This window comes from Belonocnema kinseyi, chromosome 5 (assembly GCF_010883055.1).
Source record: "Belonocnema kinseyi isolate 2016_QV_RU_SX_M_011 chromosome 5, B_treatae_v1, whole genome shotgun sequence".
NCBI lineage: Eukaryota > Metazoa > Arthropoda > Insecta > Hymenoptera > Cynipidae > Belonocnema > Belonocnema kinseyi.
Genome location: NC_046661.1, coordinates 87,403,780 through 87,428,414, shown reverse-complemented (window position 1 = coordinate 87,428,414; position 24,635 = coordinate 87,403,780). Strand labels below are relative to the sequence as shown.

General features: G+C 23.2%; 1 protein-coding gene across 1 annotated transcript in view; it reads left to right on the top strand.

The window, feature by feature from the left end:
* Positions 1-1,775: 1,775 nt before the first annotated feature.
* LOC117172885 (putative helicase mov-10-B.1) overlaps positions 1,776-24,635 on the top strand; it is a 56,654-nt gene continuing 33,794 nt past the window's right edge. The window contains exons 1-7 of the mRNA XM_033361161.1: positions 1,776-2,285; positions 2,648-2,768; positions 9,830-10,285; positions 14,074-14,235; positions 16,098-16,394; positions 16,493-16,615; positions 21,682-21,896. Of these exons, the coding sequence (XP_033217052.1) occupies positions 2,701-2,768; positions 9,830-10,285; positions 14,074-14,235; positions 16,098-16,394; positions 16,493-16,615; positions 21,682-21,896 (1,321 nt within the window). The 5' untranslated portion in view covers positions 1,776-2,285; positions 2,648-2,700. The remainder of the gene's footprint in view (positions 2,286-2,647; positions 2,769-9,829; positions 10,286-14,073; positions 14,236-16,097; positions 16,395-16,492; positions 16,616-21,681; positions 21,897-24,635) is intronic.

Here is a 24,635-nt window from a genome sequence, read left to right as displayed (position 1 = left end):
TTTTTACAATTTTCGTTTATAATAGAGATAGAAAGTCGTGGTTTATTTTTAAAAAATCCACTTTTTGTCTGATTTTCAGTTTGAGTTAAGTAATACTTAATTGAGGTGAACAAACATAATTGTGTAAAATAATAATTATTATTTTTAATAATATTATCTTAGAATAATGCTAGAAAATTGAAGTAAAATAAATTTCACTTTTTTGTCCATTTTTCAATTAGAGGGAAGTAAATAATTAATTAAAGTTAGAAAAATTAATTGTTTAAACAATTTATTATTATTGCTAATAACATTTAATTTTAATCATCTTAAAAAGTTACGGTTTCTTCAGAAATTTTTAACTCGTTTCAAACTAGTTTTTAGTTACTTTACAAGGTACGAAAAATATATAAATTTTCGAAGATATTAAGATACGACTGAAAAATCCAGAAAAATAAAATTCCCGACAATGTAAAATTTCCGAAATTGAAAATGCCTGAATAATAAAATCCCCGTAATTGTAAAATTGCCTAAATTTAAAAATCCCGATCCCAAATTAGAAAATTCCCTAAGAATAAAAACTCCCGAATTCAAAGAATTAAAAAAATTGGTTTTTTTTCTCTTAAATAAATATTATTTATTTATTAATAATAGAAGAATCAAATATTTTTATCTTTGAAACCCTTTTTTTTCATTTTTAAATTTTTTAAAAGTTATCATTTCAATTTAAAATAACAATAATTAAGAAAATGTATTTCTGGATGAACAATTTTGTTTTAAAATGTGCATAGTATTTAGAAAATTACGAAAAACGTTTTTAAAAATCGAATTTTTAATTTAAAAAAAAAAAAATAATAAACTTTGAGATAAATGAGTTGAATTCTGAAATGTTTATTCACACGTGTGTTTAAATTTATTTTTTATGCAAATTTTATGAATTGATTGTTATTTTTATGTCCACAATAATGTTAAAAACATTTTTAAATTGTCTTTGATAGAAAAATATATTATCTTTGACTTAATATACTTCTTTTTTAGTTTAAAAATAACTTCGACTGATTTTCTTTTTATTAGTTAACTTTTATAAAATTTGAAGTACAATTTTTTGATGAATAAATGTTAAAAATTTCCAAATAAACCTGCAATAAAATTTATATATCCATTTCAATTAACATTAATTCATAAATTAGTAACAATGATAAAAAAAAATTTTTAAAAGATTACATTAAATATCACATCATATTTTTTATTTGGTAAATACTCATTTTATTTTTCAATCTAATGCTCGAAATATATTAAAAACCTTCCACGTACCACTTGACATCTTAAAATATATTAATTTTAAAATATCAATAATAAATAAAAAAAATGGTACTTTTTAACATTTCAAATATGCGCGCGAACGGCAGCCAATAAAGTGCCAGATTCCCAAAATTGGGATTTTTCGCACTGCCTATGCGTCGCATCAACGACCGGATTGGTTTACTTTTGGCGCACACATTTGAAATTTAAAGTGCATCTAGACATTAAAAATGATATTTGAAACAAAAAAGGGATCATTTTCTTTAAATTTACAATTGATTATTTATTTTAAAGAAATAAAAATCAAATACTTATTTGACATTTCACTTTATAAGTCTATTTTATGATCAAAGAACTAGTTTTTAGAAGCACTGACGCCCGATTCGAAAGTGAGGTTAGAATAAAACCGAGGCCGTGGAACCCGTGCGTGGAACATAAAATATCAAACATGAATGAATGACCTTGAAACTTCTGTAAACCATAAACAAACCTAAATACCTAACCTCACTTTTAACCGATAAAATACAGTTTTTAACATGCTACACCGATCTGACCTATTCAAAAATGCGTGAATATCATGTAGTTAGCTACTTATTTTCTTATTTCTTACGTTATTCTTTCGCCGCTTAAGCCGTTTTGACAGGCGGGACAATTTAATTTCATGGTATCCGTTGAATCAACAGTTCGTTGTCGTTTTCGTTCGTGCAATGTCGTTCAACTGAAGAGGCCAGCAGGGGATTCCTCAAGATTTTTTAGGAGCTAGTCTCCGTTATCTTCAATTCTCTCGAAATTTTCTGCCTTTTTGACGTCCCCAATTTCGACTAGGTTTGTGATGAATCGCTCGGTCACTTTTCCAAATTTAGCCTCAGAGAAATTCGCGAAATTCGAAAAAGCAGTGTCGTGGTTAGAAAAGGTCGACAACAAATCATTCGGCAACGGTTTTCCGTCAATTTTTGTGACTTCTGTTTCGAAGAAAGGAAGATAACGACGCACACTAGTACTAGGTGAGATTCGGAAAAATCTATTTTTCAAAATTACGTATTCAGCTTTTGAGGTTATGACACTCGCTCCGCTCACCAAAATAGAAAAAACACATTGTTTCTCTTTGTCTCGGGTTGTGTAATTTTATTTTATTTTCGTGTACACGCCAGATGTGATGAAAAAATAATTATACAAATTGACAGATTCTATTTTTTTTGCAATATTGCGTTGAATTTTTGTTCAAAAAAAAAAAAAAATTTATTTAGATTAAGTGTTTTTAGTCATTTAGGTATTTTGATAATACACTGATTTAAACTAGAGTATTGTTTATGTAATTAATACCAATCTTGGCCTTTTTCTTATTTTTGTTTACTTTAATTTTCAGGTTTCAAGGTTCAACATTTTTTCGGAAAGATATTTAAACAAATTTAGAACAAAATGGCTGAAAAAACGACTCAAAATACCCAAAGAAAACCAAGGGTCAGAAATCGAAGACGTCGTTTAGAGTAAGTTGATCATTTTATTTGCATACCATTTTTTTAAATATCAAAGTCACATTTTGAAATTCAACCCAGAATTTTTTTTTCGAAACATGAAGAATTTTATCGGTAAAAAATCATGTTATGTCGAATGTAATTGGAGAACTGTTTGTGCAGTTGGTGTTCCTAGAATGCTTAGAGTAGGTGATATAATAAATTCTATCTGTTTCGTGCTATTGAGAGCAGTTTTATATAAAAAAAAATTCCCTTTGTTATGACTGCAGTTATGACAGATGGTTACCTATTTTTGAAATTTCTCACTTTTTTCACTTATTTTGGAAATTAAACCTTTTTCCGGGATCACAGACATTCACCTTTTTCCTTTATTAAACCGGGAAGTGACAAAAATTTTTAGAGAAAAAAATCTGCCCAACTTGGATTTTAACCGTTTTTTTAATACTTAGTTAAATCGTTATCTTTTTCAATTATGATATTAAGTTTAGAATACGTAATTGGAAAACTTATCATTTTAGATTTTAATTTTTTAGCGTAAATTTTAATTTAAAAATTGTTTTAATAGTTTTATAGAGTTCAACAATTAAAAATTATTAACGTTTGAAATCAATGATTTTGGATAAAAATCATTTTTCGTTGATTAACTGTGAATTTAAGTTTAAAATAACTTCAAAATAATATAATCGTAATTGAAGGCACTTATTAAATTTTAAATATTTTTTAAGTGTAAAATAACCAATTTTTAAACAATTAAATTTTTTAATTTTTAATCAATGAAAAGAATTGCTGAAACGCTGGGCCGGGAAACCCGGAAATGACAGTGAATTTTTTTAAACTTTGATTCCACTTGAATATTCCATAATTTGAGATAAAAATTCATCTCTTTAGTTAAACATTCATTTTTTGACTAAAACTTTAGTTATTCAATATTTATTTAAAAAATTATCTTTTTTAGTTGAAAATTCATATTTTTTGGTAGAAATTAATCTTGTAGGTTGAAAATTTATGTTTTTAGTTAAAAATTAAATTATTCTAGTTAAAGATTCAGCATTTTAGTTGAAAATTTATCTTTCTGGTTTAAAATTGTTTCAAGTCAGAATTTTTCACAATTTTGAATTTCACTCTTCCAAGTTTTAGAAAAAATTATTTTTGCAACTAATAACTTAATAACTTTTCAAGGAGGAAATTGAACTATTTTTTTGAAAATCCGATTTTTTTGGTTAAGAATTATACTTTTAACGAAAAATTCAACTATTCTATTTTGGTTTGAAATTTTATTTTTTTAAATTAAAATTCAACGATTTGTTTGGAAATTGATGTAATTTGTGGAAAATTCATTTTTTTCTTAGAAAATTAATCTTTTTGGTTGAAAATTAATTTTTTTTGTGGGTGTAAAATTCAGCTATTCCAGTTAAATATTCATAATTTTAGTTTAAAATTCCAGAGTGGCCGCTGGACCGAGAAACCGGGAATTTTTTAAGACCGGGAAATGACTGCATTTTTTTATCGGGAATTTTACAAATTTGTGGAAGAAAAATCTTTTCACGTTCGTTATCAACAGTTTAAAATTAATTAGTGGAATTTTTATGTTTTTCAATTATGCTATTATTTAGCTTACAATACGTAATTAAACATTTTTTTACTTTAAAAATTTTCCATGTAAAATTTTTATTTCTAAGTTTACATTTTTAATTTAAAGAATTTTTGAATGCTTTTTTAAAGACTTGAACAAATAACAAATAAAAGCCTTTGATGTTGAAAATGTTGGATAAAAAACATTTTTATTTAATAAATAAATACATTTTTTTATTTTATCTGTAATAAAAACTGAACAAAAACGATTTGAAAAAACGATTTTAAACCAGTTCAAAAATTAAAAATTTTCCGATTTTAACGTTAATACTTAAGCGGTTTCAATTTGAAAGTCTTAGTCATTAAACAAATATGAACGTGTGAATGAAAGTTTATAAACTATTTTCAACTTAAATATAACTTCATAATATATTCTTAATTAAACAATTTTATTAAATTTAAAATAATGTTACAATTTTAATGGTTGTATTTGAAAAATGCTTAATTTGTGAGTGAAATTTTTATATTTTGATCTATAATTTACAAATGAACATTTGTAGAAAAAAATTGAGTAATTTTAAGAGATATTTAGGAGTTTTAAAAAGATAAAAAATTATCATGCAAATTTTAGAAAGTTTTCTTAAAATCTTCTAGAATATTTGTTGAAAATTTGGTTTAAATCTTTGAACAAAATTTTTAATATTCTCTTAAAATTATTTTTCAAATGAAAATTTATAAATTATTCTCAATTTTAAAATAACTTCAAAATAACAAATTTATAATTAAAGGATCTTATTAAATTTCAAATATTATTTCAGTCTAAAATATTTCATTTTTAAACCATTCAATTTGAAATTTTTTAATTCAGAAAAAGGACAATTACTTAATATTTATAAATATCTGCCTGTTCATTCAAAATCAGTGATTATAAATTAAATATTAAAAATTAAACTGTAGACCTTACAATTTTAATTGTTCTATTCAAAAACTTTTAATAAATTAAACAATTTTTTTTTTGACCGGGAATTTTAGAAATTTGTAGAAGAAAAATCTAGAATCTTTTTTGAAAATTTTGTTTAAATCTTTGAAAAACTTTCTAAATATTCTCTTAAAATAATTTTTCAAAATGAAAAGTTATTTTTAATTTTCCTAGGAATCTTAAGAAAATGTTTTTATTCTTTTGAAACCTTTCACAATTCTTGAAAATAATCTAATTTTCAAAATTTCGCCTAAAAATTATAAGTTTTTAATTGCTATTTTTCTAAAATTTGCAGGATTTTCTAAAAATTGTAGAAAAAATTTAATTTATTTTGACAAATACTTAGAAGTTCCAAAAAATTTTCCAAAATAATTTTAAATATAAAACAAATTTAAAACAGCTTCTAGATTTCTCAAGATTTTGAAATAAAATTTTGAAGCTTTTCAAGGATGCTTTAACTATTTACAAAGAAAATAATTGAAATTCCAATGTAAGAAGTGTTCAGTTAAAATTTTTTCAATATTTAATGTTTCTAGTTTACAATTCCTTAAAATTATATAATTTTGAAAATTTTAAAGTCCATTGATTGATTTTTTAATTTAGAGCTTTGAAAATGATAACGTGGATTTATATTTTTTTATATTGAACAATATTAGTACCTTCAATTTGATACGCATAAATTATTAAGTATTTGAAAACAAAATTTTTTAATCAAAAACTTATAAATTGAAATTTTAAAAGTTCAAAATTTGACAGTTCCACTTTGAGTGCTTTCATTTGCAGCTCAGTTTTTATTGTCTCAAGTGGAAATTTTTTTAGCTAAAGTGTTTTATTTTTGAAATTTCATTGACTGTGAAAAATGTTTTTGAACCGGTGAAAAATCGGGAAATGGCCGGGAATTTATTTCGTCGGTTAAAACGGCCACCCTGAATACCTTATTGTAAAGATTTGGTCCCTATGGGTACCCTACTTGAGTCAGGAAATTAAAAAAAATTTAGCAAAAATCAGCGAATTACTGGAAGAAGAGAATAATTTGCAGGATTTTGAAAGATTTTTGGGTATTTTTAACATTTCTAAAAATTTAAAGGTATTAAAAGTTTACAGGTTTTAAAGTATTTTAAAAGATTTTACGTTATTTTATAAAATTTCCGAACATTTGAATGATTTCAAGGGATTTTAAAACTCTAAATGTTTTTTAAGACATTCCCTTGAATTTGATTAATTCTCTTTAATTTTAAGAATTCACTATAATTTTTTTTTAATTCACTGGAATTTCTCTAAATTTACTCTTTTCTACTTAATTCAGTATTTTTTTTAATTTGAAAAGTTATAATTTTTATTGATCGTGAGGATAGATTAATAAAACAATCAAAGGATTTGAAATATTTTAACGTATTTTTTTTTAATTCCTTGACATTTTCAAGAGCTTTAAACATTTTAAAGGAGTTTCAAGGATTTCAAATAACTTCGGTTATTTTAAAAGATTAAAAAGAATTTTTTAATAGATTTGAATAATTTCAAGGAATTCTGCGAATTTTAGGGTATTTTCAAAATTTCTAAGGCCTTTAAAAGATTTCACGGTTTTTTACAAGATTTCCGAGGATTTAAATTATTTTAGGGGATTTTAAAACTCTCAATGTGTTTTAAGAAATTTTCCATGATTTAAAAAAATATCATAGAATTTCACGCGATTTTATAATATTTTAGTGGATTTTAAAGAATTTGTTCGTGAGAAGTTAGGTATTTTGTAGGGTTTTAAAGATACAAGTGATTTGGAATTCACCCCGAATTTCTATTAATTTATGTTAAATTCTTTAGCATTCTTTTTTGATTAATTGTCTTTAATTTTATGAATTCAAATTTTTTTAATTCACTTGAATTTCTCTAAATTTACTCTATTCTACTTAATTCAGTGGATTAAAAAAAAATTTAATTTAGTTGATCCTGAGGATCAATTGATAAACTAATCAAAGGATCTAAAACATTTTAACGTATTCTTTCAAGGGCTTTCAACAGATATCAAAGGATTCGAAATATTGTAGGAAAATTTGACAGGTTCCCAGGAATTTTGATTTATTTAAATAGTTTGAAACCTTTCAAATACTGAAATATTTTAGTGTATTTTAAAAGATTCGAATGAATTTTCAAGAGATTTAAACAATTTTAAGGGACTCCTAAGGGATTTTAATGTTTTAATGGATTCCAAAGAATTTTTCACGAGACATGAGGGATTTCGTAGGGTTTCGAAGATTTAAAGAGATTATAAAATATTTGTTGCAATTCATTTATAATTCGCCCTGAATCCTTATTAATTTTCTCAATTCTACCCAATTCAAGCAATTTTCCTATATTTTTTAATTGTTTTAAATTCACTTGCGTGCTTTTTAAAATCAGCTTGATTTTTGATTAATTTAATATAATTGTTCTCATTTCTGTTAAATTTCTCTAAATTTACTCAAAATTGCTTGTAATAAATCAAATTTTTTAAATCTTAGAATTGTTATAATTAATTTTAATTCTTTTACTTCTTGTGTTAGAAATGAGTAGGGTTTAAAAGATTTGAAGAGATTTAAATTTTTTTAGAATTCACCCTGAATTCTTTAATAGAATTAGAATTCTTTTCATTTTTTTAATTTACTTAAAAACTTCTAAATTCACTCTATTCAACTTAATTCAGTGTATTTTTTTTTTAATTTTGAAAAGTTTTAATTGAATTGATTCTGAAGATCAATTCATAAATTGACCAAACAGAGTAGCCGCTGAACCGGGAAACCGGGAATTTTCTGAAACCGGGAAATGACAGTGAATTTATTTCTTGACCGGGAATTTTATGAATTTGAGAATTTCCAGATTGTAACTGTTTCATTCTATAAATCTTAATAAGAATTGAAATTAATATATCATTTATTCCGATAATTTTATTTTTCAATAAGAATTTTCATGATTTATCAATAATATATTTTTAATTCAGAGTTCTACGTCTTCCTTTATATTATTTTTTATATTAAATTGAGCTTTTCAACTTTTAACTTTACAATTTCAATTGTTTTGTTGAAAAAATTGTTAAATTTTGACCGCTTATTATTTGTAAACAAAAATTGAGTAATTTCAGGAGATATTTCGTAGTTTTGAAAAGATTCAAAATTAATCAAAAACTTGAAATGTTTCAAGTAATTGAAAAGAAGTGTGTTAACATTTTTGTTTAGAACTTCTGAACACAATTTAAAATTAGCCGAATTTTTTCTACAACTTTTGAAAAATTCTGCAAATAAAAAAAAATCCTTAAAATCTTTCAGGTTCTGGTTTGATCATTTTGGAAATCTCTTAAAATCTTTTTAAATTTTCTGTTACTATAATTTTTCAAGATGAAAAATCATTTTCAATTTTCCCAGGAATCTTAAGAAAATGTTTTTATTCTTTTTAAGACTTTCACAATTCTTAAAAAGTTTCTGGATTTTTTGGTTGCAATCTGTAAAAATCTGAATTTTGTTTTAAATTCGACTGTGGGTATTTGCACCAAAATTTCGGTACGAATAACCCAATTTTTTCGGCTCAAAAACTTTGTTTAAATGATTTGAAATCATTTCAAGTTCTAAATTTAATTTTAATATTTTTAAAACTTCTAAATATCTCTTTAAATTACTCTAATTTTTTCTAAAAATAATAAGTATTCCTACTGTTATTTATAAATTCAAATTTTAAGGATTTTTTTTATTTGTAAGATTTTCTAAAAGTTGTAGGAAAAATTCAATTCATTTAAAAATATATTTAAACGTTTCGAAAAAATTTCAAAAATGATTTTAAATTTGGCAAAATATAAAACCACTTCTAAATTTGTCGATATTTTGAAATAAAATTTTAAAGTTTTTGAAGGATGCTTAAACTATTTAAAATGAAAATAATTTAATTTCTAATTTAAAAACTGTGAAATTGAAAAAAAAATTATTTTTGATTTTGTAATTTGTCTAGCTTAAAATTACTTTAAAAAATGTAATTTTGAACATTTTTAAAGTTCATTGCTTGATTCTTTAATTTAGAGTATTGAAAATGTTAACCTGGATTTATATTTTTAGAATTTAATCTGAATCTTTGAACTCTATAATTTATAAAAATTCTAAATTTTGTAGTTTATCTGAATTTCATTAAAAAAAATTCAATTGAAAAGTGTTAGTACCTTCCATTTAATACGTGTAAAATTAATTTGTTGTTGATTGCTTTAAATAGAATAGAGTGCGATTTTTTAAATTTCATTGACAAATGGGCAGTGTGAACATTTAAAGGCAGAAAGAAATAATTTTTTTTTTAATTTTCCCCAAATCCTATCACCAGTGATGTTAATTCATGGGAAATTACCATCCGATATTTTTTCTTATTTTTATAAACAAATGCTTCGTGTGGACATTTAACATGATGGGAAGTTACCATCCGATATTTTTTCCTAATTTTATAAACAAATTATATAATCGAATTTATAAATTGGTCACTTAGTGATTAAGAAATATTTTTTAAACTCAATTTGCAGCAACACGTACAGTAGTTTCGCGCCAGTTTCTATGCTACCAGTCCCAGAATATCCGCTTCCACGAGAGCTTTTAGATGTTTTAAAAGAAAATCTCCACCGCTATCCAGGAATTTCCGAAAAGGGAGAACAATGGCTCAGTTTTCTAAAAATTTTAACCGAGATGAAAGAGATACAGGAGTCGAATTATTTAATTATTCTCAAACTGCTGCTCTATCTCGAGGAATATTACAACAATGTGTCGATGGAGCAATTTAATTTGCACAAACAAAGAATTCGTCGAGCCGAATTTTCGGGTGGTCAATTTGTAATTAGAGTTCCAGGACTCGCTGAAGACAGACCTTCGTTAATGCCAGGCGATATCGTCGACGTCTTTGAACTGCCGTTTCGGAAAAAGTACAATTTAATCGTTACTTTTGTGGGCCAAAACTACATTACTGTAAGAACTACGTCACCTGCGTAAGTTGAAAATAAAAAAATCTTAAAATTAATAAGTAACAAGGATTTTTCGATTTTCCAGGTCTCGAAATCACGCACTGTTGACACTTTTTAACACTTTTTTTTTAATGATGCAACTATTTTGCTTTAATTTTGAAGAAGAAAAAAAATGACGCTATAAAAAAGAAAGTTTACAACTGCGTTTTTATCATAAATTTTTTTATATCGTTGGATTTTTTATGAAAAGGCGAATAATTAATTGACAAGCCTCATTTATTTACTTTTTCTTCAAAAATATTTTTGCAATAAAATTTCAAACAAAAGAGTTTAATTTTTTTACCTAATTGTTGAATTTTAAAGTCAAAAATACGAATTTTCGACAAAAATCATGGAAATTTTACCAAAGAATGTAATAGTTGATATGTAAACTAAAAGCGATTTTAATTTTTAATTAAATACTGTCTACGATCAAAATAGGCGAATTTTCAGCAATCTATTTGAATTCTTAAATAAAACAGATTAATTTTCAAACATACAGTTACATTTTTCAGAAAGAAAATCAATTTTCTACCAAAAAATAATAATTGTTAATTAATTACAAATATTTTCTATCAGACAGTTAAATTTTAAACTCCAAGGAATAAGTTTTTTTGACTAAAAATACGAATTATCGAAAAAATACATGAATTTTCAATTTAAAAAAAAAATTGTACAAATGAGTTGAAGTGTGTACCAAATTGTAAAATTTTCAAGTCGAAAAGATGAATTTTCTGTAAAACAGTTGAACTTTCAACCCGAGAATATGAATTTTTTCACAAAAGAGTTATTTTACAACCAATCAGTTTAATTTTTAACAAAATAGTTAAATTTACAGTTAAAAAAAATTTAATTTCTGACCTAATTGTTTAATTTTCGAGCCGAGAATACAATTTTTTTGAGAAAAAAAGTTAATTTTCAACCGAAAAAAGATCAATTCTTAACCAGACAGTTGCAGTTTTAACCAAAAAAAAGATTAAATTTCTACAGAAAGAGATACATTATCCATTTTTCAGTCCATAAATAAACAAATTTTCATCAAATATGGTGAATTTTCAAGAAAAAAAGATGAATCCTGATTAATAAGTACACATTTTCCACCAAATAGTTGAATTTTTAACCAAGAAGATTAATTTTCTACCAGAAAAGAAGAACTTTTCACAAAAAGACGAATTTTTAACAAATTACATAAATTATCAACTAAATAGTTGAAACAATGAATGTGATGTTTTTCCAAATTCTATTTTATTAATTTTTAGTTTATATTTTTTCGTTTCTAACATTTTTTAACCAAAAATGGAGTAAATAAATTTTAATTGGGAATTAATTTTTAATTAAAAAAAGCGAATTTTTCACAAAATACTTTAATTTTGTACCAAATTGTTGAATTTTAATTTTAATTCAACTAATAGTTTAATGGATTTCAAAGAATTTACTAAAAATTTAGTGGGATTTATTAGGTTTGGAAAGATTTTTTTTTACAATGCATTTGAATTTAAGAATATTTAGAAACATTTTATATGATTTCCTACAATTTTGGGAAAAATCCAGAAGATTTCAAAGCAACATTTTTCAATATTTTATAATTAAAAAGGTTTAGAAAAAATTCGAACAAGTTTAAGAGATATTTAGAATTCAATTTCGAATAAAAAATGAGGTTTTATAGGAATTTTGAAAGATTTCAAGAGAATACAAAAATTTTCTTACGATTTCTCGAAAAAAAATTTACAATTTTTCATGGTATAACATTTTTCCAAAAAATATATTGAACAATATATTTAAACATTTCAAAAGATTTTAATTTATCAAAAAGGAATCGGGAATATTTGAAGGAACTTTTTTTAATTTTGCATAATTACAAAATTATAAAAAACTTAAAACAAGATCTAGGTTTTTGAAGATTTAGAAATAAAATTTTGAAATTTTTAAAGATTACTGGGAATGTTTGAAGTAATTATTTATTTTTTTAAATTAATTTTAAGAGAATGTTTAAAAAGATTTTTAAATTTTTCAAAAGATTGATAAAATTGGCAAAAGCGAATCCGGAAGATTCAAAAACAAATTTAGGAATAATTCGCGTCAGTTGAAGATTTTCAAATATTCTTAAATTTTTCGAAAGCTTCAAAAAATATTAAATATTTTTTAAGCTTCTCACATTTTTCGCAAAATTTGGTAAAATTCTGTAAAATTGAAAACAAATCTTAAGAATTTTATAGATACTTTTTCGAAATATCTGAAACCTTAATGAATCTTCTTCTAATTTTTTCGAGTAATCTACGAAATTTATATTTATTTAGCCCTAAAGGAAATTCTAAAGCAAATGTTTATCCTCTTTTTTAAAAATTAAAATTGCAAATGTTTGGTTGAAAAGTAAAATATTTATTGTTGTTGTAGAAAATGAATCACCTTGATAAAAAATTCATGAATTTTGGTTGAAAAATCAAAAATTTTGTTGAAAATTAAACTATTTAAAAATTAACTTTTTTGTGGACCATTCATATTTTCAGGTTAAAACATGTAACTTTTTTGTAGAAAATTCGTCTCTTATGAAAAATATTTCATTTTTTTAAAATGAAAAATACAGCTGGTTGAGAATTTTCTTTTTTGGATGAATTAAACTATTTTTTATTTAAAATAAGAATATTTTTGGATTGAAATTTTAGGTATTATATTGGTATTTTTTATTTAAAAAATTTCAAACAATTTTTAACAAGTTTAATTTATTTGTGTCTGTTTAATCGGTATTTTAAAAGAAAAAATCATTTAATTAAATCCAGTGATTTTGATTTAAAATAATAAAATTTAAAAGAATGATTAATTTCGGATTTTGTTAACAATTTTTCGTTACAAGTTTACATGTTTATTCAAAAATCATTAGATTAAAAAAAATCCGTATTTTTTAAAAATAATTTTAAGTTACGTTGGCGTTTTTAATTGAAAATTGGTATTTTTAAACAAAATATATATAACTATATATATTTTCGATTTTCGAACAATTTTCGATTATTTTGTTATTTCAATCGAAAAAATTGAATTTTTAACAATTTAAAATTGAAGAAAATTGTCAATTTAATTTTTAACTGTTGTAAATTCTACTTTAAATTTTCATCGATCTCCAACCGATTAAAAGTTAACATGCGAAAATTATACTGCTGAAAAATTGAATATTCTATTTTGAACTTTTGAAAACTCAATAAAAAAAGCGAATTTTGTATCAAAAGCAAGTGTTAAAAATTTAATATTTACACTAATTATGAATTTAAGATTTAATTTTTCATCAATTATTTAAAATGTTGTCATTGCACGACTTTTTAAACATTTTATATAAAACAAACTATAAAGTAACAAAAATGTTGCTTTATTATTTATCAATTTATATTTAAATTTAAAAATTGCTTGAAAAAAAATTTTTTTAAGAGCTTGGGAGTTTTCAGAGTTTTTAAGGTATTTGTAGGATTTTTTAATCAATTATAAGGTTTAAAAAGAAATTTATATTGTATTTCAGTTTTAAAAATGTATAAATAATATAGACAGAAAATAAATTAAAATTTTTCCAGACATAAGAAAAGAAAACATCTTTTTCTTCTTCAAAATCAGATTTAAAAAATAATTAATCCCTCGTTTAATTATTTAAAAAATTGCATGACACTGTTTTGCTACTATTTTTCAAAATGTATGCTTCTATTGAAAGTATTTTGAATTTCTCAAATGAATGCGAGGCCTGGATTTTGATGCAATTAATAAAATGAATATTTATAAAACTATTTTTACAGATTCATAAATACATTCAGTGAAGGAAATCGTTATAATGTTAAGTTTCGCTGGCCGAACTGGCCCGTTCGAGTTTGTCACTACGCTGTCGGTTTGATAAATAAATACAGATTGACTCCATTGTTGCATCCTCTACCGAGAATTGTTTACAACAAACCGAAAGAGTAAGTAAATCAATTTTTAAAAGCTTAAACTTTACTTCCTTTCCCCTATTTCCCACTTTTTTCCTTTTTTTAAAAAGATTTTCTCTTTTTTTGCATTATTTTCAAGAAATTTCCCACTTTTCGCGTTTTTTTTTCGTTTAATAGGAACCACAGGGTGGCCGCTAGAGCTGGAAAACCGAGAAATGACTGTGAATTTTATGAGACTGGGGAAAATCGGGAAATGACAGTGAATTTATTTTTTTGACCGGGAATTTTACAAAATTTGTAGAATAAAAATGCTGTCCAACTTTAATTTCAACCGTTTTTTAAATAATTTTTCAAATTATGATTTTTATAAATTATTATATCGTTCAGTTTAAAATGCCTCATTCGAAAATCTTTCAATTAAAAAATTTTCCATTTTAGATTTTTAAGTTTTAAAATCATATATTTTAATTTAAAGAATTTTAAAATGCCGTTTTAAAGGCTTAAAAATTAGCAGATTTTAAAACCGAATTTTTAAAAATAAAAAACAGGGTGGCTGCTGAACCGGAAAACCGGGAATTTTACGAATTTTCAGAAGAAAAATCTGCCGAAATTCGAATTTAGCAGTTTTTTAAATAATTAAAGTGCAGTTTTGAAGATTTAAACAATTAAAAATTAAAAGCATTTGAAGTTGAACATTTTTGATAAAAAACAGTTTTATTTTATCAGCTGTAAATATAAATAAATAAATTATTTTATCAACTGTAAATATATAAATAAATTATTTTTAAAATGGAAGTAGTATAGAAATTTGAACAATAATTGATTTAACCAAACAATTCTAGATCCGTTTGAAATTTGGGGGTTTCCAGCTTGTAGCTGTTTCAATCCGAAAATTTTAATAAGAATTGTAATTAATAAATCATTTATTCCGATAATTTTATTTTTAATAAGAATTTTCATGATTTATCAATAATGAAGTTTTAATTCAGAGTTTCAGGTCATCCTTTATATTATTTTTTATATTAAATTTAATAAACAGATTTATTAACATATTATTTCTATTAATTTTGTTTAGCTATTAAAAAATGTTTGTATTACATTTAAAGTATTGTTTAAGTCTAAATTATTCAATTTTAACACATTTAATTTGGAATTTTGTAATTTATAGAAAGAATAAGTAGTTCATATTTAGCAATATTTCACTGCTCATTGAAGACGAGTAAATTGAAACCAAATATTTAAAAGACAACAATTTGAAACTGAATTATTTTACATAGAAAGCTTTGAATCTTTAGATTTTTTAAGAAATTTTTAAATTTTAGCGTTACAATTTTAATTCTTCCATATAAAAAGTGTTTAATTCATAAGTCAAATTGTTAAGTTTTAACGCATAAAGAACAATTGAACACTTATTTATGTAGAAAAAATTTGAGTTATTTCAAGAGATATTTAGAAGTTTTGAAAGATTCAAAATTATTTAAAAACTTGAAATTACTCCAAGTAATTTAAACGAAGTGTGTTAACATTTTTTTCAGAACTTCTAAATATATTCTAAAATTAATCGAAATTTTCCTACAATTTTTGAAAATTGAAAAATCATTTTCAATTTTCCTAAGAATCTTAAAAAAAAATTTTATTTTTTTGCAGTCTCACAATTCTTTAAAAAAATGCTACATTTTTTGTTTGAAATCTGCAAAAATTAAAAATTTTTGAAATTTTTTTGAATAGTTTGATTTAAAAAATTTTTTGACCAGGAAAAATGTTTCCGAACCGGGAAAAACCCGAAAAATGGCCGGGAATTTGTTTCTAAAATTAAAACGATCACCCTGAATAAGCTGAAATTACTTTTGAGTTGATACAAATGTTGAATTAAAGTCTCGATAAAACTCTTTCAGAGATTTGTGCTGGTTCGATGAGAATATAAAGAGCAATCCGGAACAGATGCAAGCCGTTCAGAGAATTTTGGGCCGAACAGCTTACCCTTCTCCTTACCTAGTTTTTGGTCCTCCGGGAACTGGAAAAACGGCAACGATCGTGGAAGCAATCTCCCAAATTTGGCAAACCGATCCCTCGAGTAATAGAATTTTGGTCTGCACTCCCTCCAACGCGGCAGCGGACGAAATAACAAAGCGACTAGTTCGCAACATGCCTGAGAATTTGATTTATCGAATGTTCAGTCCCTCCAGAGACTCGTAAGATTTTTTTACACAATTATTTTGTAATAGTTTATGTTTTATCATTAGAAAAATAATCGGAATTTAGAAATTATTATTAATTTCTATTCATTTAGGAGGGACGTGGACGAAAGTATTCATGGCTGTTCGAATTTCGTCGAGGATGAAGTCATTTTCATTCCGAAGGAACTGCTCATTAAAAAGAAGATTGTTATAACAACTCTGGTTGCTTGCATGAGGTAATTATTTATTTAGTTTTGACCGAGAAAACCGAGAAATGACAGTGAATTTTTTTTTTTACTTGGAATTTTAGAAATTAAACAAAAAATCTGTCCAACTTTCTTTAATTTCAACGGGGTTTTTAAAAGTAATTAGTTAAATTGTGATATTTTTCAATTATATCATGCAGTTTATAATGCGTATTTCGAAAATTTTTACTCTATCAATTTTTTATTTTTGGGCGTACATTTTTATTTAAATAATTTTTTTAACTCAAATGTTACTATTCCATTTTCGGTTGAAAATTATTTTTAAGTTAAAAATTTAGCTATTTCGTCGAAATTTATGTATTTTGTTGAAAAATGACATTTATTGGTAGAATATTAATATTTTCATTTGAAAATTAATCTTCTTGTTCAAAAATTCATTTTTTTGATTGAAAATTCGTCGTTTTAATTAAAAATTCATTTCTTAAGTTGAAAATTTGGCTGTTAAAAAGTCATATCTTTAGTTAAGCATTCGTTTTTGGACTAAAAATTTAATTAATAAATTTTTGATTGAAAAATTATCTTTTTAATTTGCTTAAGTTGCAATTTAGTTATTTAAGTTTTGGTTGAAAATTTATCTTTTTTGTAAAAATTACTTTTTTGTTTGAAAATTCAACGATTTCAGTTGAAAATTCATTATTTTAGTTGAAAGCTCTTTATGTTTGGTTTAGAGTTAATTTTTTCAAATAAAAATGTTACTATTTCATTTTCGGTTAAAAATGATTATTTTTCAAGTTAAAAATTTAACTATTTCATTAAAATTCTTCTATTTTGTTGAAAATTTGTATTTTTTGGTAGAAAATTAATCTTTTTATTTGAAAATAATTAGCTTATATAAAAACTCATATTTTTGGTTGAAAGTAGAACTATTCCAGTGAAATATTAAAAATTTTATTTGAAAATTCGTAACTTTGTTTGAAAATCTAACTACTATTTGAAAATTTAGGTTTTTGTTGTGTTGAAAATAATTCTTTTAACTGAAAATTTAACAATGGAAAATTCACCTAATTGGTTGAGCATTAATCTGTTCAAGTTATAATTTAGTTAGTTAAGTTTTGGTTGAAAATTGATCTTTTTTAGTAAAAATTAATTTTTTTGTTTGAAAATTCAACTATTATTATATTTGAACATTCATTGTTTTAGTTGAAAACTCTTGTGTTTGGTTTAAATTAAATTTTTTCAACTAAAAATGTTACTATTTCATTTTCGGTTAAAAATTATTTTTTTTTTTAAGTTGAAAATTTAACTATTTCGTTAACTTGTTTTTATTGAAAATTCATCGTTTTAATTAAAAATTCATTTCTTAGGTTGAAAATTGAGCTGTTTAATTGCCAACTTTTTTTCTTTGGATGTTTTTTGGTTGTAAATTTTATATTTTTTAAACTGAAAATGTAAATATTAAAGTTGCATATTCTATAATTTTAGTTAAAAATCCATGTCTTTAATTAAACATTCATTTTCGGACAAAAAATTTAATTAATTTTTGGTTGAAAAATTATCTTTTTGAGTTGAAAATTCGTCATTTTTTCAAGAAATTAATATTTTTAGTTAAAAATTATTCGTTTTGGTAGAAAATATAATTATTCTAGTTAAATTTTAATAATTTCAGTAAAAAAATTCATCTTTCTGGTTTAAAATTCAACTATTCCAGTGAAATGTTTACAATTTTATTTGAAAATTCATCACTTTGTTTAAGAATGTAACTAATATTTGAAAATTTAGTTGAAATTGATCTTTTTTAGTAAAAATTAATTTTTTGTTTCAAAATGCAACAATTCCGGTTGAAGATTCATTGTTTTATTTGAAAACTTTAAAGTTTGGTTTAAAATTATTTTTTTTTAAACAAAAATGATACTATTACATTTCCGATTAAAAAATTATTATTTTTAAAGTTAAAAATGTAACTATTTCATTTAAAATTCACATATTTTGTTGAAAAATTGTATTTTTTGGTAGAAAATAAATATTTTTTGTTTGGAAATTAATCTTATTGTTTAAATATTCATATTTTCGGTTAAAAATCGAACTCTTTTGTTGAAAATTAACCTTGTTTTATTAAAGATACTTCATTTTAATTAAAAATTAATTTCTTTGGTTGAAAATTGAGCTGTTTAAATGAAAATTTTTTCCTTGGTTGTTTTTTGGTTGAAAATCGTTTTTTTTAAACTGAAAATGTAAATATTATTCCATAATTTTAGTTAAAAATTCAAGTATTTACTTCAAGTTTTATTTTTGGAATTAAAATTTAATTAATCAATTTTCTGTTGAAAAATTATCTTTTTGAGTTGGAAATTCGTTCTTTTTTGTAAAAATTAATATTTTTTGTTGAAAATTTATCGTGTTGGTCGAAAATCTAATTATTCTAGTTAAATTTTAATCATTTCAGTCAAAAATTTATCTTTCTGGTTTAAAATTCAACTATTCCAGTCAAATATTTACAATTTTATTTAAAAATTCATCACTCTGTTAGAAAATGCAACTGCTATTTGAAATTTTCGTTTTTTGTTGTTGAAAGTAATTCTATTAACTCAAAATTTAAGTTATTCCAGTGGAAAATTCATTTTTTTGGTTAAACATTAATTGCTTTCACTTAACTAATTTAAAAATTCAGTTTCAAAAACTTTAAAGAATTAGAGTTGAGAATCGTTTCAATTCTAAGATTTTTTATTTAAAAAAAAGCATTTTTAGTTGATCAAATGTGAATATGGATTAATTAATTATTCTTAAAATTGAAATGATTTTTAAGATTTAAAAAATAAATAATAATAGATTTTACAAGACGATTCGGAATCAGTTCAAAATTTAACATTTTTACGTTTTGTAGATTAAAATTATAATCTATTTTTTCTGAAATATTAACTAATAAATGTTTTGTTGAAAACATTTCTAGTCAAATGTTCGTCTTCTTTGTTGAAAGTTGAACCACTTTATCAAAAATTAATTTTTTTGTTGTAAATTTCACTACTTTTTTAAAAATTTGTATTGTTTTATTCAAAATTAATTTTCTTGAACTGCAAATTTAACTATTCTGTTTTTGGTAGAAAATTATTCGTATTTTTGAAAAATTTATCCTTCAGGTTGCAAATTCATTTCTTTGGTTTTAAAGTGATATATTTTGCTGAAAATTCGATTTTTTTTTGTCTGGAAAATTGATATTTTTTCGTTGAAAGTTCTTGTATTTTGTTCAAAATTCTTCTTTTTTTTGTTAAAATTTATTCTTCTTGTTTAAAAATTAATTTATTTGATTAAAAATGCGTTTTTTTTTTGTTTAAAATTAATTTGTTTAATATTCCAATTTTTGTTTATAATTGTATCTTCCTTATTTGAAAATTCAACTATTTCCTTGAAAATTTAACTTTTTTGGTAGAAATTTAATCTTTTTGATTAAATTTTTTTTTTTGAAAAATCGGTTTTTTTCTTTACTTGAAAATTTCTCTTTTTAGGTGGGAGGTTCTTGTATTTTGTTAGAAATTCTTTTTTTTGTAGAAAATTATTCTTCTTGCTTAAAAATTCATCTTTTTTGTTGGAAATTAATTTCTTTGGTTGAAAATTAATTTTGTTTATTTAACTGTAAATTTATCTTTAATTCTCAAGATTGATCTTTTATGGTTGAAAATTTAACTATTTTGTTGAAAATTTGTTTTTTTCTTGTTGAAAAATTTTTGAACTAAAAATATAGTTATTCCATTTTTAGTCGAAAAATTTACATTAATTAGTTTTAAATTTGTCTTTTTAGTAAAAAATTAATCTTCTTGTTTAAAAAATCCTCTTCTTCTTTGAGAATTTTTTTAATAGTTAAAAATTGAACTATTTGATTGAAAATTGTTTCTTCTTATTTATCTGAAAATTTAACTTCCGTTCTTGGTAAAATTGTATTTTTATTTTTAAAATAACTTCGAAATAATGTATTTATAATTATAGGCTTTTATTAAATTTCAAATATTATTTCAGTCTAAAATATTTCATCTTTAAACCATTCAATTTGAAATTTTTCAATTCAGAAAAAGAGCAGTTACTTAATATTTATAAATATCTGACTGTTTATTTAAAATCAGTAATTATAAATTAAATATTTAAAACCAAACAAGAAAACTGAACTTCGAACGTTGCAATTTTAATTGTTCTATTTAAAATAATTTAATTTGTAAGTCAAATTGTGTGTTTACATGTACTGAAAAAATCTAGCAATTTGTACCAAAATTTTGGTGTTTAGAAGCTTTTTAAGAATTTTGAAAGGCCTGAGAAAAATTAACAAAGTTTCCTAGAAAAATTGAAAATTATTTTTGATTTCGAAAACTCAATTTTGAGAATATATTTAAAAATATTTAGAAAGATTTACAAAATTATCAAAAATTAATGTGGAAGATTTTAGGGAATTTTTGTTTTCAATTTGTTAGCATTAAAAAAAATTTGTAGGAATAATTAAAAACAATTTTAAATGTTAAATAAGATCTAAATGTTTCAAGATTTTGAAATAAAATTTAGAAGCATTTTAAGGATTTTTAATTTATTAAAAATTAAAACTTTTAATTTAAGATGTGTACAGTTTATTATAAAAAAATCGTTAAATGTTTTATTATTCTAGTTTTAAATTGTTTAAAATGATATAATTTAAAAAACAATTTTAATGCATTGATTAATGTTTTTCAATTTAGAGCATTAAAAGGGATAACTTGGATTTATATTTTTCGAACCGAATCTGAATCTTTGAACCCTATAATTGTTCAAAAAATTGTATTTAGTAGTTTAATTGAATTCGAATACAAAATTGTTGAATGAAAAAACTATTAAACTTCAGTTTTAAAAGTTTAAAATTCAAGAGTTCCACTTTGAGTGCTTTAATTTGCAGCTCAGTTTTTATTACTTCGAATGGAACAATTTTTAGATTTAGTATTCAATTTTTTATATATCATTGGCCGTGAAAAATGTTTGCAAACCGGGAAATGACGGGGAATTTTTTTCTTTAAATAAAACTGCCATCCTGATTTTGAAATCTAATTACTTTTTTCTTTTTTTTTTTTTCATTTTTCTTTTTTCAGACTAGTGTCGATGAATCTTTGGGAGAGCCACTTCAATTACATTTTTCTTGACGAAGCTGGCCAAGCTACTCAGCCGGAAACTCTGATTCCGATTGGCCTGATGAGTGCTGAAGATGAAGGACACATTGGAAGGTTTCACGCTCAACTTGTCATGTCTGGAGACCCGGAACAGCTGGGTCCGGTCGTAATGACCAAACTTGGTCAACATTTATTAGGTATAAATTTTAATACTAATTTTAATTTAATTTAATTAATTTAATTAGGTATTAATTTAATTTAATATATGTGCCTATTTATGAATTTTCTTGAATTCTCTTGAAATATTTTAGGATATTTTAAAAATATTGCAAGAAATTTTGAAATGTTTTAAAGGATTTTAAATATTTTAGGATATATTAAAATATTCCAAGGAACTTTTAATAGATTTCAAGATTTTTCAAAAATATTCTTAGGGATATGAAAGATTTTAAGGCACTTTTTAAACTTCCAAGAAATTTTAAAGAGCTTTTGAAGGTTTCAAGGAATTTCAAAGAATTAAAAATATTTGAGATTATTTAAAAATATTCATGGCGATTTTTGAATATCGTTTTAATCATTTGAAAGGATTTTAAAAGATTTTTAAAATGTAAGGTTATTGCAAAAAAAAAAAATTGCAAGACATTTTCAAGAGCTTTAAAAAGTTTCAAGGAATTTTAAAATATTTTATAGTATTTGAATTATTTTAGGGCATTTTTAAAAGTTCCAAGGAATTTTAAAGATCTTTATAAAGTTTCAAGAGATTTCAAATAACTTCAAAGAATTTGAAATATTTTAGGATATATAAAAATATTCCGAGGAATTTTAAAGAGCTTTAAAAAGTTTCAAGGGATTTCCAAGGACTTGAAGGTTTTGAAATATTTTACGGGTTTCAAAATATTCCAAAGATTTTTTAATATATTTTAACCATTTTAAGATATTCCAAGGAATATGACAGATTTTAGAGCATTTTTAAAGCTCCAAGGAATTTTAAAGAGCTTTCAAATATTTGAAGGGATTTCAAAGTACTTAAAGGATTTAAAATATTTTATGGGTTTTAAAATATTGCAAAGATTTTTAAATATATTTTAACAATTTTAAGGTATTTTAGGGCATTTTAAAATTTCCAAGGAATTTTACAGAGTTTTTGAGGGTTTCAATGAATTTCAAAGAATTAAAAATATTTGAGGTTATTTAAAAATATTCCTGACGATTTTTAATATAGTTTTAATCATTTCAAAGGATTTCAAAAGATTTTTAAAATGTAAGGTTATTACAAAAAAAAATTGCAAGACATTTTCAAGAGCTTTAAAAAGTTTCCAGGAATTTCGAAGGATTTCAATATCTTAGGGTATTTTTAAATTTTCAAATAAATTTTCAAGGAATTTCAAAATATTTTATAGTATTTGAAATATTTTAGGGCATTTTTAAAAGTTCCAAGGAATTTTAAAGATCTTTATAAAGTTTCAAGAGATTTCAAATAACTTCAAATACTTTGAAATATTTGAACAGTTTAAAAATATTTCAAGGAATTTTGAATAGATTTCAATAATTTGAAGGTATTCCAAAGAATTTGAAATATTTTAGGATATTTAAAAATATTTCGAAGAATTTTAAAGAGCTTTAAAAAGTTTCAAGGGATTTCAAAGGACTTGAAGGTTTTGAAATATTTTACGGCTTTCAAAATATTCCAAAGATTTTAAAATATATTTTAATAATTTTAAGATATTCCAAGGAATATGGCAGATTTTAGAGCATTTTTAAAGCTCCAAGGAATTTGAAAGAGCTTTCAAAGATTTGAAGGGATTTCAAAGTACTTAAAGGATTTGACATATTTTATGGGTTTTAAAATATTCCAAAGATTTTCTAAATATATTTTAACAATTTTAAGGTATTCCAAGGGATATGAAAGATTTTAGGGCATTTTAAAATTTCCAAGGAATTTTAAAGATCTTTAAAACGTTCCAAGGAATTTCAACGGCTTCGAAATATTTTCAAGGCATTTAAAAATATTCCAAGGATATTCAAAGAGCTTTGAAAAGTTTCAAGGGATTTCAAAGAATTATTCATATTTGAGGTTATTTACAAATATTTCAAGAAATTTTTAATAGATTTCAGTAATTTGAAGGTATTCCAAAAGATTAAAAATATTTTAGGGCATTTTTAAATATTCCAAGGAATTTGTAATTTATTTCAGTAAATTAAAGGGATTTTATTTAAAAGATTATAGGGTATTTTTTTTTTTTAATTATAAAGAATTTTTAAGAGTCTTCACAAGTTTCAAGGGATTTAAAAATATTTCAAAGGATTTGAAATATTTTAGGGCTTTTTAAAATATTCCAAGGAATGTTAAAGAGCTTTTAAAAGTTTGAAAGGATTTCAAAGGATTTAAAAAATCTTTAGGTTGTGAAAGATTTTAGGTCATTTTTTAAACTTCCAAGGAATTTTAAAGACCTTTACAAAGTATCAAGGAATTTCAAACAGGTTCAAAAGCCTTTACAATATTTGTGTTTTTAATAATATTTTAGGGCAGTTTTAAATTTTCAAGGAATTTTAAAGAAATTTTAAAGGAATTTTAAAGGATTTAAAAAATAACAGGGTATTTCAAAAGATTACAAGGAATTTTTAATATATTGCAATAATTTCAACAGATTTTACAGATCTTAGGTTATTCAAAAAAATTGCATGGAATGTTCAACAGCTTTAAACGGTTTCAAGAAATTTCAAAATATTCCATAGTATTTAAACTATTGTAGGATATTTAAAAAAATTCCAAGGAATTTTTAATATATTTCAACGAATTGAAGGTATTCCAAAGGATTTGAAATATTTTAGGTCATTTTTTAAATTTCCAAAGAGTTTTAAAGATTATTAAAAAGTTTCAACGGATTTCAAAGGACTTCGAAGGTGTTGAAATATTTTAGGACTTTTAAAATATT